The following is a 14,251-nucleotide window of genomic DNA, read 5'->3' as shown; positions in this document are numbered from 1 at the left end:
AACCATTTCAAATGCAAAGCACCTTCTCAGCAGTCTGCCATGGCGAACTCTCGGACAGCGCGAGATTGCCTTTCGGCTGCACTGGCTTTTGATAAAGCATCATTTAAGCCGCTGTGCTCCGGGTGGGATTTGTCGCATGAAAATTGGGGCCTCGTCGTGGCGTGCTCCATCCATATCTCACCATGGTGGGCACTGCATTATCAGCTCAGCCTGTGGCCCTACCCATGGCTGCACATGCCATGGCTCACACTGGTTTGAAAATTCTAGACATGGACCCTCTATTGCTTAGATCGCCTCCACCGAGTGCGCAAGCTGGTGAGTTGCTGCTGTTATCATCCCCTATGAGCTCATATGGTATGATACTTGTAAAATGGCATGCTGGTTCTCAGATTCCGCCCTTGAGTGTCAGGGTACTCTTGTACTCTCGACTCTCGAGTTCCGCTTTCCCATTGACTTCGTGCACAGACAGCTCTTGCCTCTTCTGCTCCCGGCCTCTTGCCTCTTTGTTACCTCCGGTTTCCAGTCCTAAATTTGTAACCCAGTTGACTTTTCCGGCGGAATATTGCCAGCAGCATCACTCTCACTCAACATCAACACCAGCCCTCATTAATACCCGACTCATGTCATTCACTCTCTTACACTGATTGCTGTCTGATTTCGATATCGAAGAGAAGGGCGCGACATCGCCCTTGACATGGACCCCGCCCATAATTCACCTAACATCACACCTGACAAAGACAGCGGCGCATCCAGCCCTCGACCAGGTCAAACCGCCAATTTTGCCAGCGGTCTGAAATCAGCCCTTAGACAACAGCAAAAAGTCAATTTCACGCTCGGTGACACATCTCCTTCGAGGCCCGCGAGGCCTGCAGATCATGAGGCACCCCTTAGTCCGCCTGTGCCAACGTTGAGGGTACCCGAATCTGAAGACATTGGCGAGGCTACTCTTGACAACCCTGAATGGAATGAACGGACCAACGCGGCAGCCGAAAAGGCAAGGAGCGCTGCACATCGGCTGTATACAGATCTGTCGCGGAACAACTCCCTCGAGGATTTGAGTGATAGCACCGCGAGGCAACATCGGCGACATACCTCTGACCCACCGGCCAGTCTCACACCTAGACCGGCCATTTCTAGGCTTCTACCATGGAAGAAGAGAAACGTACAAGCGGACCTGGAAAACCAGCCACGTCCGCACTCTTCACCGCCGCTACGTCCACTCGATACGCATCCCATCAGGTTCGACGACATTCCCCTAGTGTCTCATGAGAAGCCCGAAAGGCCATATGACATCAACGAGGACACGGACGAAGAGACGGATACCGATCATCTCAAGCCACTCGAACGTCAGCAGAATGTTGAACATCTGCAAGAGGCAAAAAGACTGGTAAGGTCATTCACCGGAAAGCCGAATCGCCGAAACAGTGGGACAGAATCCGGCACCAGAACGCCTGCCGCTGACAAACGGCTTCACGACTTGGATTACGTTCCTCGTCCAGACCACTACAAGCCTGGTATTCTTGGAGCAATTCTCGCATCTCGACTCAGTGAGCTTGAGAAGAACGGCAACCCACCAAAGGATTTTTATAAAAGTCAAGCGCCTCAGGTGGATGGCTGGTTGTCGCCTGGCGGGAGACATACACCCAAGAGCTCGAAACGCCCGCCCATCCACGAGCGAGCCCAGTCTTACGATGGCTCTTCAGCAGGATCTTCAGGACGAACAACGCCTTCTAAGAAAACTAGGTGGTACGACAAGAGTCCCAGTCAGACAAATGGTATGGGAACCTTGTTGGCCCAAGCCTCGTTGAGTACTGCAGCACCAGGCGCTCCTGGCACCCCAGGCGCTGCACCCCGTCCTTCCTTTCAACGGAGCAAGTCGGCAGATCTCATATCGTCCGCTGTCGACATTATCAAGAAGGGAGCCTTCCCACGCACCAAACCCGCATACGCCGACTCGGAAGCCGACACCATCGTTGAGGTCGCTGACATAATCGCTCGGCGTGAGTACCTCAAGAAGCTCTGCCGTGCTTTCATGCGCTATGGTGCACCAACGCACAGGATCGAGGAATATCTCCGTGTCTCTAGCCGAGCACTGTATATCGATGCGACATTCATGTACATGCCTGGCGCGGTGCTGATGACTTTTCCGGACACTTATACTTCACATGTCGAGCTGATTCGGGAACCAGCATCCGGTATAGACTTTGGCAGGCTCAAAGATGCATTCGATGTGTATAAGTGTGTCATTCACGATAAGTATGGCGCCGAGGAAGCCGCACAGCTCCTGGACGATATCTCGAAGCGCGACAACCGGTACACGACTTTATTCCGGGTTCTGGTTTTCGGCATTGCGGCAATCTGTGTTGGTCCTTTTGCATTCAGTGCCCGCCCTATCGATATGATTCCAATCTTCTTCATGGGTTCAGCACTTGGAGTCTTCCAACTCGTGGTCAACCCGCGATCGGAGCAGTTTTCCCATGTATTCGAAGTGGCCACTGCGTTCTTTACAGCTTTCATCGCAAGAGGACTGGGGTCCATCAGGTCGCATGGGGAATATCTCTTCTGCTTCTCGGCCATGTCACAGAGTAGCATTGCGTTGATCCTTCCGGGCTACATCGTCCTCAACGCCGCCCTCGAGCTGCAGAGTCGTAATATGGTCTCCGGCTCGGTGCGAATGGTCTATGCCATCATTTACACGTTATTCCTCGGGTTCGGCCTCTTGCTAGGAACAGTAGTATACGGGCTCATTGATTCCAACGCCACCGACGATGTGATTTGCAGCGTGCCCAAATACTGGACGCCCGGCCTGAATTTCTGGAAATTGATTTATACCCGGTTCATCTGGGTTCCACTGTTCGCCTGCTGCCTGGCAATCATCAACCAGGCCAAATGGCGCCAGCTGCCGGTAATGGCCTTGATCGCTGTTCTCGGCTATCAGGCCAATTTCTGGATCTCAGTCAGGCTCGCAAGCAACCTGCAAGTCGCCAATGCTATTGATGCCTTTGTCATCGGAACGGCAGCCAATCTATATTCTAGGTGGTTTCATGGGGTGGCTGCCGCAGCTATGCTCCCAGCCATTTTCGTACTGGTTCCTAGTGGGCTGGCGGCGTCTGGAAGTCTGGTGGCAGGAGTCGATTCTTCCAAACAGCTCGCCAGCAACTCGACGACGGTCTCAATCATCAACAATGGTACTGCCGGCTTCGTCACCGCACAGGAAAATCCGAGCAGCGTGTACAATGGTACGATTTTCAATGTTGGATATGGCATGGTACAGGTCGCGATAGGCATCAGTGTTGGGCTTTATTTGAGCGCATTGATCGTATATCCTTATGGCAAGAGAAAGAGTGGATTGTTCAGTTTCTGAGACTGAGACTAGACGGCCTGTCCAATATACATATAATTAACGAGTTGAGTACAAGCATCAGCTTTCCCGTTCCCACGTAATCTGCGTACTCCTGGATATAAATGGCTCTCAACGGCCGGAGGTGTACGCTGGTGCTCGGTCGGTCCGTCACCCAGGGCTGGGCACGAGACTTGACGCCATTGTTCATTCCGTCGCGCCAGACTCCAGATGCTACAGCAGCGCGCTAGTGATCCGTAGGAAAAGGAGGCAAAGTATCCAACGAATACACTCCTGCTACAACGGATATCCATGTCCGCTTTCAATCGGGCCTTGGCGCTGCATTGAACCGCGAGATCGGTTTCGCAGAACTCCGAGACTAGGGGCGGCCCTTGTCGACGTGTCAAAATTCCTCGGGCGCTTCATTGTCTCCAAGTCTCACCATAAGCTCGTTGACCTAGTGATTGTCGTTGAATATAATTCTCTGGTGCTCGTCCGACGCCGTATTCCGTTATCTTCTCCTCTTATACTCGGTGCCCATCCGCATCCCTTAAGATGACGGAGCCAGTCGAAACTCTCATTGCGTACACCAACAATTTCTACGCCGTAGAGCGAACTCTACGTTTCTTTCAAGCCTCATTCTGGACTGCTTCGCTGATCGGTGCTGAGGGATACCAAGCAAAAGCAACCCATTCCAAAGCCCAGATTCATCTCGCCCGCCGCTTCCTCCGAACCTTCAAATGGGTGGATTGTTGGACAAACATCTTCTTAGGCCCGAGAAGTGAGTACGGTGCGGTGCATGAGAATGTCCAGATGCTTAGGGACTCGACTCTTGGCATGTACTTCTTCCTGGACATGCTCGTGCTGCCGAGCGCGTTGGGCGCAATGGACGAGTCTTGGCTGAGTTTCTTCGTGGAGGATATGTCAGGCGTCAAGGGTGTTGGTATCGGGCCCTTGGAGCATACTGCTGGCGTCTGCTGGTTCTACGCAATCCTGTTGTCAATCGTGCTCGGGGCGCTTGAGCTTGTTACAACCCCGGCGAAGAAGCCTGAGAAAGCTGCCGCCAAAAGGAAGCCAGAGAAGGGAACAAGCACAGCAGTCGAGAAGAAGGCAGCGACAGAGCCTCCCTCGACAACGGGCAAGGCCACTCCTACTATCGTTCGGGAGCTGATCACTAATAGCCTGGACATCATCATTCCGGCCACAGGTGTCGGCTATCTCAGTCTTGACCCCGTCTATGTCTCCATTGCCATGGCTGCGAGCTCATTGATCACGATGAACGCTATCTGGAGCAGGATCTACGCGGATTTCGAGCGGAGCTCATAAATTCTACAACGTTATAACGAGACTGCTGAAGCTGTGCCTTCCTGAGCCAGGTCGGAGATTTCGAGCATCCTTATAAGATTATCTCTCGCTCATTGAGATCAAGGCGCATTGCACGGTTCGCGGTGCCAAGACCAATGTCGGGACAGCCCATTGCAGCCACTTCTCCACGAATGGGGTGACCCGCCTATAAAGAGGCCTGACCCCTTTCGCTCTGCCTGATCTCTCAATACAGGAGATCAGCAGTTGCACTCGCGCTCTCCCAAACCAAGAGAGCCCTTCTAGCACAGTCACCGGCGAGGGTCCTATCTTTAATGGGTATCGCTACCTCCAGTCTTGAAGATAACATCATCCTCGTTACGATTTGCTCTTGATCTTTACCCGCTGCTGGCTAATGCTGGCCGATGAATTCGACGACTGCCAGACTGTGCTCTGAGTCTGTCGTGAGGGGTAATGCTGGTGGCGCTAGGCTACCAAGAATGGAGGCTTCGAGACCATGTTACGGAGTAGAGTGATAAAAACCCAAAGAGGCTGTGGACCGAGGCTCCCCGGAAGTTCTATTGCTTGTCCTCTATGGTGTATGCGCTGGTTCGCGGCCTGGACAAGTTCAAACTAACTCTCGATGCCGAAATGTCGGATAGCTACGGTTCCCACAGGTTAGAGATGAGGAGAAAGGGATCATGCAGGCGGCGCTTTTGATTTCGATGAGCCGATGTGACGCAGCTTGCGGCTGATAACCAATAACAAACTCATCGCTAGCTTTATGACAGAAGAAAACAAAAGGCCAAGCAATGCCAAGCGTTCCAGAAGATTTCCCTTCGTTGCCCGGAGCCGGCGCGCAGAAAGGTCAAGACGGCCCGGGCAGAGAGCTCTCGGATTGGTCGAGCGACGGGCACACTCCGAGGCTGCCTCTTCCAAGAATGCCAGCCCCAGAAATTGAACCAGAGCATTTTCCAATCAGGCAGCTCGGTAACATTGTGACACGTGAGGAGGGGCAACGCAGTCGCTTGACTTTGGTGAAGACGGACAAGCGTGCGTTCAATGACACTTGGCTGGGCTTGGCCGTGTCTTGAACAGGTCTTGATCCGCCTTGGAGAAGCGCCATCCCAGCCGCAGACGCCTGTCAAGATTGGATCGCGCCACTGCCCAGTCCGCCGCGCCCTTGGCCACATGCTCTTATCAGGCTTTGTGTTCCTTCAGCAAAGCTTACTGGCTCTTAGACTCGGCGGGCCCCGCTCCCCTCTCTTCCTCCCCAGATACGATGAGCCACTTGCGACAGATTGACAGCTATCTTTCGCTAAGCCCTGACCTGGAGAGTTCAACACCTATCGCAACCCCTCTGTCGAGATCGGCACGGCAGCTCTGTTCATATAGAGTTGAAACGCGATCGCGGATGGATTTTCCTTCTCACAATTCGCTCTCGCCTGAAGAGCCTGCCATCTGCTCGAAGCGCGTGCCTTGTCCCTTTCTTCATTCGATTCTTTGAGCGACAATGGAGAAGGAGCCAGTGACTTTACAGTCTCCCTCCGACTCGGAGAAGGGCGCCGTGCGCAGGCCCAGCGCTCAGCCCGGTGATGGCACTGTTCCACAGAACTTCCGTGAGCAGGATTTCCTGACTCGCAATGGTCTGAACCTCAAGAGTTTCCAAAGACGTAGGTGAACCGTCCAAGCTGCTGCAGACTGGCTCTGACAGTCGTAGGTGACTATGGCACCGAAGTGTCTGAACTGGATCGCTCCATGAAACCCCGTCATCTCAACATGATTGCCATCGGTGGCTCTATCGGTGCTGGTTTCTTCGTCGGTTCTGGTTCTGCCTTGACCTCTGGTGGTCCCGCCTCACTATTCATCTGCTTCTTGATCACCGGTATCATGATGTTCAACGTCGTCTATGCCCTTGGCGAGCTTGCCGTCATGTACCCTGTCTCAGGTGGTTTCTACACGTACTCGGTTCGCTTCATTGACCCTTCCTGGGGTTTCGCTATGGGCTGGAATTACGTGAGTGTCGCTCTGTTGCCGCTCGACAGCCACGCTGACGTACACAGGTTCTCCAATGGATCATTGTGTTACCACTCGAATTGACAGTCTGCTCGTTCACGGTTCAATATTGGAACAAGGACATATCGGTCGCTGTTTGGATCACAATCTTCTGGGTATTTATCATCTTCATCAACGTCTTCGGAACACTCGGCTATGCCGAGGAAGAGTTCGTCTCGTCCTGCTTCAAGCTGGCAGCAACCGTCATTTTCATGATTGTGGCCGTTGTTCTGATCTGCGGTGGTGGTCCCTCTGATGGTATCTACAACGAGTATTGGGGCGCCCGTCTTTGGTATAACCCTGGCGCATTCCAGCATGGGTTCCGCGGCTTTTGCTCGGTTTTCGTTACTGCGGCTTTCGCTTTTGCCGGAACCGAGCTTGTTGGTTTGGCGGCGGCTGAAGCTGAGAACCCTACCAAGGCTCTGCCTTCTGCAATCAAGCAGGTGTTCTGGCGTATCACCCTGTGAGTCTACCTCGACCTGTGATAGCAACCTTTCACTGACCAAAGCAGCTTCTACATCCTCGGGTTGACCTTCGTCGGACTCCTTGTTAGCTCTACAGATGACCGTCTCCTCAACGCCGACAACCCGTATGCCGAGGGTACTTCTCCCTTCGTGCTTGCGGCCAAGGATGCTGGACTTCGGGGCTATGACAGCTTCATGAACGTCGTTATTTTGGTCTCGGTCGTCTCGATCGGTGTGTCTTGTGTGTACGGAGGCTCGCGTACCTTGACCGCCCTTGCAGAACAAGGTTACGCACCCAAGATCTTCGCCTACATCGATCGATCTGGCCGTCCGTTGATGTCAGTCGCCCTCAATCTTGCCTTTGGTGCCCTTGCCTACATCGTGCTGGCCTCGACCGGCAGCACTGTCTTCAATTGGCTCTTGGCGTTGTCTGGTTTGGCCGCACTCTTCACTTGGGGCTCGATTTGTGTCGTAAGTCTTTTCCACAGTCTCGGGCGCTGCATATAACTAACCATGCGACAGGCTCACATCCGCTTCCGCGCCGCCTGGAAGGCTGACGGCCGTACTCTGGACGAGATTCCATTCAAGCACATCTTTGGAGTGACTGGCTCGTGGATTGGGCTGACTCTCGTCTGCATTGCCCTGATCGCGCAATTCTTCACCGCCATTGCTCCCACCTCGGGTGGCGTCAACGATGCTCAGGGCTTCTTCCAAGCTTACCTGGCTCTGCCCGTCGTGCTTTTCTTCTGGGCCTGCGGCTACCTCTGGAAGCGCGAGGGTGTCAGAACGTTGGCGCAGATCGATCTCGACACCGGCCGTCGGCATGTCGACTGGGAGGAGATTCACGCCCAACGCGCTCGGTACGCTTCGTGGCCGGTGTGGAGGCGTGTGCTGTCTGCCATCTTCTAAATGTCAGAAAGCGATCGTAGACGGGCAGGTAGCCGTTAATCGAAGTCTCTATTATCTCGTATTATCTCCATGTTGCTCTGCGTATTGAGAATCCCGAATGTCAGACCAACTCATGACTGGCGTCAGGATAAAATCTCTCCGACTCAATCACGCTTCTTCTCCACACTCCGGTTCGGTGCGTTCGGATCGACTGAATGGCCCACATTGGCAGGTTAGCTAGCGGTACCTGAACTTGCATGGTAAGTCATTAAGGCTTGCATTGTTCTCTGTTCTGCATGGAAGCTCGTCATGAGGCGTAGCGGCCACAGGACTGATGATCTTCCGCGAGTGGAAAAGTTGGAGCTTGGGTCCGCCAGCTCACATCTTTACATTCCAGCGCTTGTGTAAGCCGAAGGTCCCGAACTTTAGACGTTTGTAATGCGTTTTGGCACTCAGAGTTAATGGTGCCATGGTGATGCCGCGTGGACGTGACTGGAGATGAACGATGTGTCAAATGCATCCTTAGCCAATGTAGGTACTGTATCTGGAGAACTCCACGTCGGTCCTCAGCCTCAAGAGATCATCACTGCGCAAGCAGACGGCAACAGCGATCTCGCCGTCCAGCCGCTTGGGCATGAGGTACGCAAGACCCTCTCTCGCACCATCAGTGAAAGCGGGTCTCCGGACTGCGACAGGCAAGCCGAACCCGAAGTCTAGCCCGTAGCTCCTCTCTTTCGCCCACGAGCTTAATCTGATGTCGAGTTCGGGATTGGAGTATGCTTTCTGTTGCGGCTGCTTGCAGCGGATCCTGGTAGTCTCCATGTTGAACCGGCGGCGGAGAGCTGTGGGTTCGAGGGCCGCACGAAGCTCTGCAGAGATCTGCCCGAGGCTCCGATTCACGAGGCAGTCGAGCGGGAAGGTGTGTTCGGTGGCATGATTTAGGAAACCTGGATACTTGTCGGGCACGGAGAATTGACGGCGCATGTCAACGTTGCGCGAAAGAGTAGAGTAAAGCACGCTGGGCTCGTTGAGTCTCAGGAGGCGGACGCGAATGATTCTTTGCCAGACGAAGGAGCTCAAAACATCGTCGGTTGAAACAAACTTTCCTTCAGGCATGGTTCTGTTGGCTTCGCCCTTAAGCGATCTCAAGGAAGGTGCAGAGAAGGAGAAATATGCCCAGACGAGGTCCGCCGGTAAACAGTGCTGATCCACCGGAGTCCGTTGATCAGATGTGGCGAGCCGATCGCGGTCCATAGCTGAGTCATCTTCCTGTGCTGCAAGTGACTCATCTAGCACAGGCAAGATATCCTGACGCTTCATATTTCCCACCGAAATTTCAGAATCTGTAAACCTCTCCCCTCGGCAAGCGGCTGAAAGGAGAGACATAACTTGACCTAAGCCTGTCATGTCCATTGACCCATGCTGGGCAGCGAACGTCAACAGCAAGCCATTAGCGAGAAGATTGGCTTGGACAACAAAGACTGGCAGCCCGGAAGCGGGAAACGTCGACGCAGCAAGAGTCTTGCATCCCGCGACGACAGTCTCGTGTAGCATCCGGAATGGAAACCCAGCTCTTTGCTGTTGCTGCCAATCAGGACAATCTTGATCGTGGCTGAGGTCTTTTAGTATGAGGGGGATAGTTTCTTGGAAGTCGTCTATCATGAACACGCCATCGCGCTGGTTTACCTTTCCAGAGAGCCACGGGAAGTTTACTGCCAAGCTATTCAGGCCGCTCTGCAGACACGTTGAGATGTCCACAGGCGCGGCGCTGGAGGGCAGCTCGAAGCAGAGAGTCAGTAGGGTGTAAAGTAGATTGATGCGTTCCTGTTGTCCCAAGATATCGAGCACTAAGGGATTCATCTTCATTAGATTGAGAATGACAATGGCTTGATGTAGAGCGGGTAGGAATGTCGCGCGAAGTCGTCTGCTCCCGGGCGACCTAAGCTTTGACCTGGCGGAGCTGCTAGCGCATGCTAAGCCTAAAATGCGAATCCAATGCGTACCACGAATCTCCGCTTGCTAGGAGCAAGAGTGTTCCCCATCCTTCTCTTTTCATCAGACTGTCTCATGGATCCCCGACCTGTGCTCGAGACTATAGTGCTTGTGCCTCTTCCTTTCGTCGCTATGTCCTGAACAGCAGATAAAGACTACCGCCAAGCACATGCCCGCTCTTTTCGCGCAGGGGTTGACTGCCTAGATTGAAGAACTGCTTCTCTCTATAACAGCGCTCCGCTTGCCTTAGCGCTCAGCAAAGATGTAGTGACCCGGTACAGCTCGGTGGACTACGATGCGATTGCCCCAGAAAGCAACGCCACCTGGTTCACACTTCCAGCGTACATACAGTTCATCGGCGGTGTGAAGGTGCTCAAGCAAGAAGTTGAAGGCGTGGAACGATTTGGCGCCCTTGAGTGCTTGCAGATGCAATACTAACATTGTATCTTCGAAGAGCGACATATCTGCATCACCATTTGTGTTCGTACCAGCGGTGATCGCGACAGACTGGCATTCCGAACGGCTACCCACGACTGACCGAGCTTACGAAACAGTGCTCGGACCTGTGCACTCCCTCCAGGCCCTGATGAAGAGCGTATAGAAAGTACTGTGGGCAATTAGGTAGGCCACAGACATGGTCTCCGCTTGGAAGCAGTTCGTCAGTCTTAGACATCTATTATCATGTTACCCACAGAGCTAAGCAACAGCAACTCCTCCAGCTAATATCACGCCTTCAGGACGGTCTCGACCGAGTTCAATGTCTCCATGAGTCCAGCAGTGGCTTTGGGCCAGAGCTTCTCGGACTCCTGCGGCCTGACTTCACCACGGAGGATCTGTTGCACAGTGACCTTCTCGCCATAAAACGCCGCATTGGCATCCTCGCGCTGAGACACAACCGTACCATCGATCTGAACTCCCGCATAAAGACCTCTCGTCTTCACGTAAGTATACACGGCGGGGATAGCCTTCTGGGGGTCAAGACCGCCTTCTGCTGCTCTCGACTCTCCTCCGCCCGCCCCGAAAGGACCCGCTGCGACCGACACCTGCGATCCAAGCCCTACGCGCTTCTCTGTGAATTGCATAAGCCCTTCTTTGGTGTTGACAACGCATACACAATCGTACACAGCGACACCTGCGCCAATCCCAGCGCTGAGGCCGTGGACTTTGATGCCGGCTGGAGGACCCCATGAGCCGTCGGACAGGCGTGCTATGATAATGCCGGATCCAGTAGAACCAGACAGATGCATGCCAATGCGAGCTGTTGAGAAGATGACGAGAGCAATACAGTTGGCAAGGACTTCGTGAGGGATGCTTGCTTTGGACTTCGAGACTGGGGAGCTCGACGTGCTGGTGAGTATGCTGTCAACTGCCAGTAATATTAGCGGACGACTTTCCGTGAATCCTGTGAGCGGGTTACCACAAAAGCTTCGCAGAGTCGCAGCGGCTTTGCTGCACTCCTTGTCCATGCTGGACGGGAGGAAGTTGAAGGTAGAATGCGAATCTTGTGCCATTGTCAGGGTCTTCTTCGCATGAATTGAGAATGCTTCTGCTCTGCCATGTTGACGGCGAGCGGCGAGGTTGCTTTTATGTTAAAGGCAGCATGCACTTGCTGTTTGTAATCTCAAATGTTGAGCCATCTCCTGTGGCGGTGTTGTCGTTAGCACACAGCGTCGATGTACTTATGGAGGCATGGGGGCTGTTCAGCCTCGCTTGAAGCTCGTGTTCGGCAGCCTCGGTCCTTGGTAATTCCGCTACGTACCAATTTGCTGATAATTTTGCTAGGCAAAGTGATCGGATACTGTAAAAGACGGTATTACCCACGCTCGCCCACAACTGCTTGTCGGGTCTGCCTCAGGCGCCCAGCTTCAATTTGATATTGTTCTCGCCTATGCAGTGCAGCTATTTGCATTACAGTATCTGACGCACTCAGCTCGTGGCGAAACTCGTTAGTGCTCGAGAACGGGTGTATATGGCTTGGACAGACTTTCTGTAGACACTCATTGAGCAGCCTGGCACAGACTCAAGCGACACTGGCCGTCGTCTTGGGAGCGTGGCGAAGAGGGAAAGGGTTGCTATCGCTAGCAAAGTACCCTAGACAGACCTGAACATTTGATTGCCAGGCATAGGCGGGCGCCGAAAATCGAGAACCAGGAGTTTAAGACTTTCTCTTCACTCTGAAGGCTTTCCCGCGCGATGGGAAGATGACGTTATTGTGTAGTGCCGAACCAGCTGATCAGTATTGAAAACCTAGTCAGTGACGTCTGCAAACGAGAGTCTGAAACTGGGACAAGTGAATGAGCAGCAAAATCAATTGAAGATGAATTGTATTAGAGCAGGACCAGTCAACTGCCTTACAATCTAGTACTAGTAACGCTTCAATGCGAATCTATGGCACAAAACCTCCTTGCGGGACAACCCAATTCTATGCTGCAACGCTTGCAATCGCTGAACCCTGCTCGATACCGCTAGAATTGGAATAATAATAAGCTGGGACAGAAGGGATCTCCAACTTGGCGGACTGGACGACCGTTCTTCTCGGTGTCCAGGAGAGTTGTGTAGGCCAGATCTCTCTCTTGACCATCATCTCGCGCTGCCTGTGCTCCTTGACGAGATCTCTGCATTTTGCCTGGAAGAAGAGTGGTCCTTGCTCCAATCTAGGATGCATCTCACCGTTGGTGAAGACACCTCGGTTGAGGTTCTGCTGAGATGCTTCGCAAAGAGCCTTGTCTTCGGACATCACTCGTCGGTACATCTGAGCGATGAACTGGAACTCGGACTCTGGCGCATCTTTGTGGCGATAAACCTCATATCGCATAGTGGACTTCACAGGTCCGTGAGGAACAAATCGCTGCATGAAGAAGAAATGTGGGCTGTTGACGTTAGTTGAGCACATTGAAAGCATTGGGATGTACTCACGAGACATTCATCGAAGTGCTGGGGTAATAATAAGTTGGGTGGACCTTGTACCGCTGCTCACCCTCGCTGCCAGGGCGGCCACGAACATTGTGAAGAATGTAACCATCTTGAGTTGTGACGGAGTAGGTCTCAAGGTCAGCCATCTCCTTCAGATCTGGGTGTGTCGAGGCGCAGTGGTAGCACTCGTTGTAGTTGTCGGCCAAAATCTTCCAGTTGTAGTCTCCTGTCATCTCCCACTCGTGATCAAACTCGTACTCGTCGTTAAAGTTGAAGCCTTCGAAGCGAGGCTGTGTATCGACGCCATCAAAGTCTTCTTCCCATGGTATTTCAGGGGTTTCTGCACCGTCGAGGTTCACCCAGATGAAACCTTTCTGATCGACGCGGATGTGGATTGGGAAGGTAAAGCTTTCTGCGGCACTAAGATCAAGTGTGCCTTTCTGCTCTTGGACGATAGGCTGTCCAGACAAGCCACTGGTGTTGTGGATGCCTTTCACATTGCCTGAAGCATCGCGATAGAGGATAAATACAAAATTGGCAGCTTCGTAACGGAGGTATTCTCCGACTTGCTTGATGCGGACTTGGTGTGTGATCATAAGCCATTTTCTGGAGAAGATAGCTCTTCTTTCCAAGTCGTATAACGGCTGTGATGTATACCAATTTGCGGGGAGGGCCTTGACAGCGGTCTTGACGGGCCCTTGATCCGGTTCGGCAGCCGCCTGGGGCTTTGTGGCTCCGAAACCGAAGTAGTTGAGTAACGATGCCATGGTGTAGAAGTCTGTGGTAGGAAGATGGTAGTAAATGGTTGTTGGTAAGTTGCTATGTGATGAATAGATGAATATGATGATAACGGCTGTTCCTGATATAATATCATGAGGCTGGAGCACCCGGGGTCAATGACACATAAGATGATAGCAGCGAGTTCCAGAAGCCGGACGCGATTAACAAACTCGATGTAGTAGAGCGTCGAAGTCTAGATCGAGGGATAGTCATGCGACGCCCACGCTCGTTTGCTACTTTGTTCGGGTCTTGATACCCTGAGTGCGTTGTGATCCATTCCACTCCATCTTATCAGATTATCAGGCGTCGAGTATCTCGAATGGACGGATTGATCCAATGACGGAAAACTTGGCGGGAATCCAGCACCTCTTCGGGACTAGTGCGTCATGCCATTCCCCTACCATATCGGGTATAAGCATCCCACTGATGCACCTACGGATAAGTTTATGAAAGCTCATTCGATGCTCTTAGCAGTGGTGGGAGGCTAGGAGACGATCAAGACCAGGGACTGGCTCCT

General features: G+C 53.0%; 6 protein-coding genes across 6 annotated transcripts; 3 read left to right on the top strand and 3 right to left on the bottom strand.

Moving 5' to 3' along the window:
• Nucleotides 1-694: 694 nt before the first annotated feature.
• HMPREF1541_07810 (uncharacterized protein) lies at nt 695-3,364 on the top strand (the record flags this gene model as incomplete). Its single annotated transcript, XM_008722133.1, has 2 exons — nt 695-1,109; nt 1,170-3,364. The coding sequence occupies 2 exons, from the start codon at nt 695-697 to the stop codon at nt 3,362-3,364; spliced, it is 2,610 nt and encodes an 869-aa protein (XP_008720355.1).
• Nucleotides 3,365-3,895: 531 nt separating this feature from the next.
• On the top strand, nt 3,896-4,666 carry HMPREF1541_07809 (uncharacterized protein; the record flags this gene model as incomplete). Its single annotated transcript, XM_008722132.1, has 1 exon — nt 3,896-4,666. The coding sequence occupies one exon, from the start codon at nt 3,896-3,898 to the stop codon at nt 4,664-4,666; it is 771 nt and encodes a 256-aa protein (XP_008720354.1).
• A 1,489-nt stretch (nt 4,667-6,155) lies between these two features.
• HMPREF1541_07808 (uncharacterized protein) lies at nt 6,156-8,070 on the top strand (the record flags this gene model as incomplete). The annotated part of the gene is made up of 5 exons (XM_008722131.1): nt 6,156-6,315; nt 6,363-6,658; nt 6,706-7,160; nt 7,209-7,632; nt 7,684-8,070. 5 exons carry the CDS (start codon nt 6,156-6,158, stop codon nt 8,068-8,070), a joined length of 1,722 nt encoding a protein of 573 aa, XP_008720353.1.
• Nucleotides 8,071-8,571: 501 nt separating this feature from the next.
• Nucleotides 8,572-9,909, bottom strand: HMPREF1541_07807 (uncharacterized protein; the record flags this gene model as incomplete). The annotated part of the gene is made up of 1 exon (XM_008722130.1): nt 8,572-9,909. One exon carries the CDS (start codon nt 9,907-9,909, stop codon nt 8,572-8,574), a length of 1,338 nt encoding a protein of 445 aa, XP_008720352.1.
• An 857-nt stretch (nt 9,910-10,766) lies between these two features.
• HMPREF1541_07806 (uncharacterized protein) lies at nt 10,767-11,552 on the bottom strand (the record flags this gene model as incomplete). Its single annotated transcript, XM_008722129.1, has 1 exon — nt 10,767-11,552. One exon carries the CDS (start codon nt 11,550-11,552, stop codon nt 10,767-10,769), a length of 786 nt encoding a protein of 261 aa, XP_008720351.1.
• Nucleotides 11,553-12,463: 911 nt separating this feature from the next.
• HMPREF1541_07805 (uncharacterized protein) lies at nt 12,464-13,721 on the bottom strand (the record flags this gene model as incomplete). The annotated part of the gene is made up of 2 exons (XM_008722128.1): nt 12,464-12,911; nt 12,958-13,721. The coding sequence occupies 2 exons, from the start codon at nt 13,719-13,721 to the stop codon at nt 12,464-12,466; spliced, it is 1,212 nt and encodes a 403-aa protein (XP_008720350.1).
• Nucleotides 13,722-14,251: the final 530 nt, after the last annotated feature.

Source organism: Cyphellophora europaea (genome assembly GCF_000365145.1).
Source record: "Cyphellophora europaea CBS 101466 unplaced genomic scaffold supercont1.8, whole genome shotgun sequence".
NCBI classification, from domain to species: domain Eukaryota; kingdom Fungi; phylum Ascomycota; class Eurotiomycetes; order Chaetothyriales; family Cyphellophoraceae; genus Cyphellophora; species Cyphellophora europaea.
The sequence above is the reverse complement of the archived record's forward strand: the minus strand, read 5'-3'. Positions and strand labels throughout refer to the sequence as shown.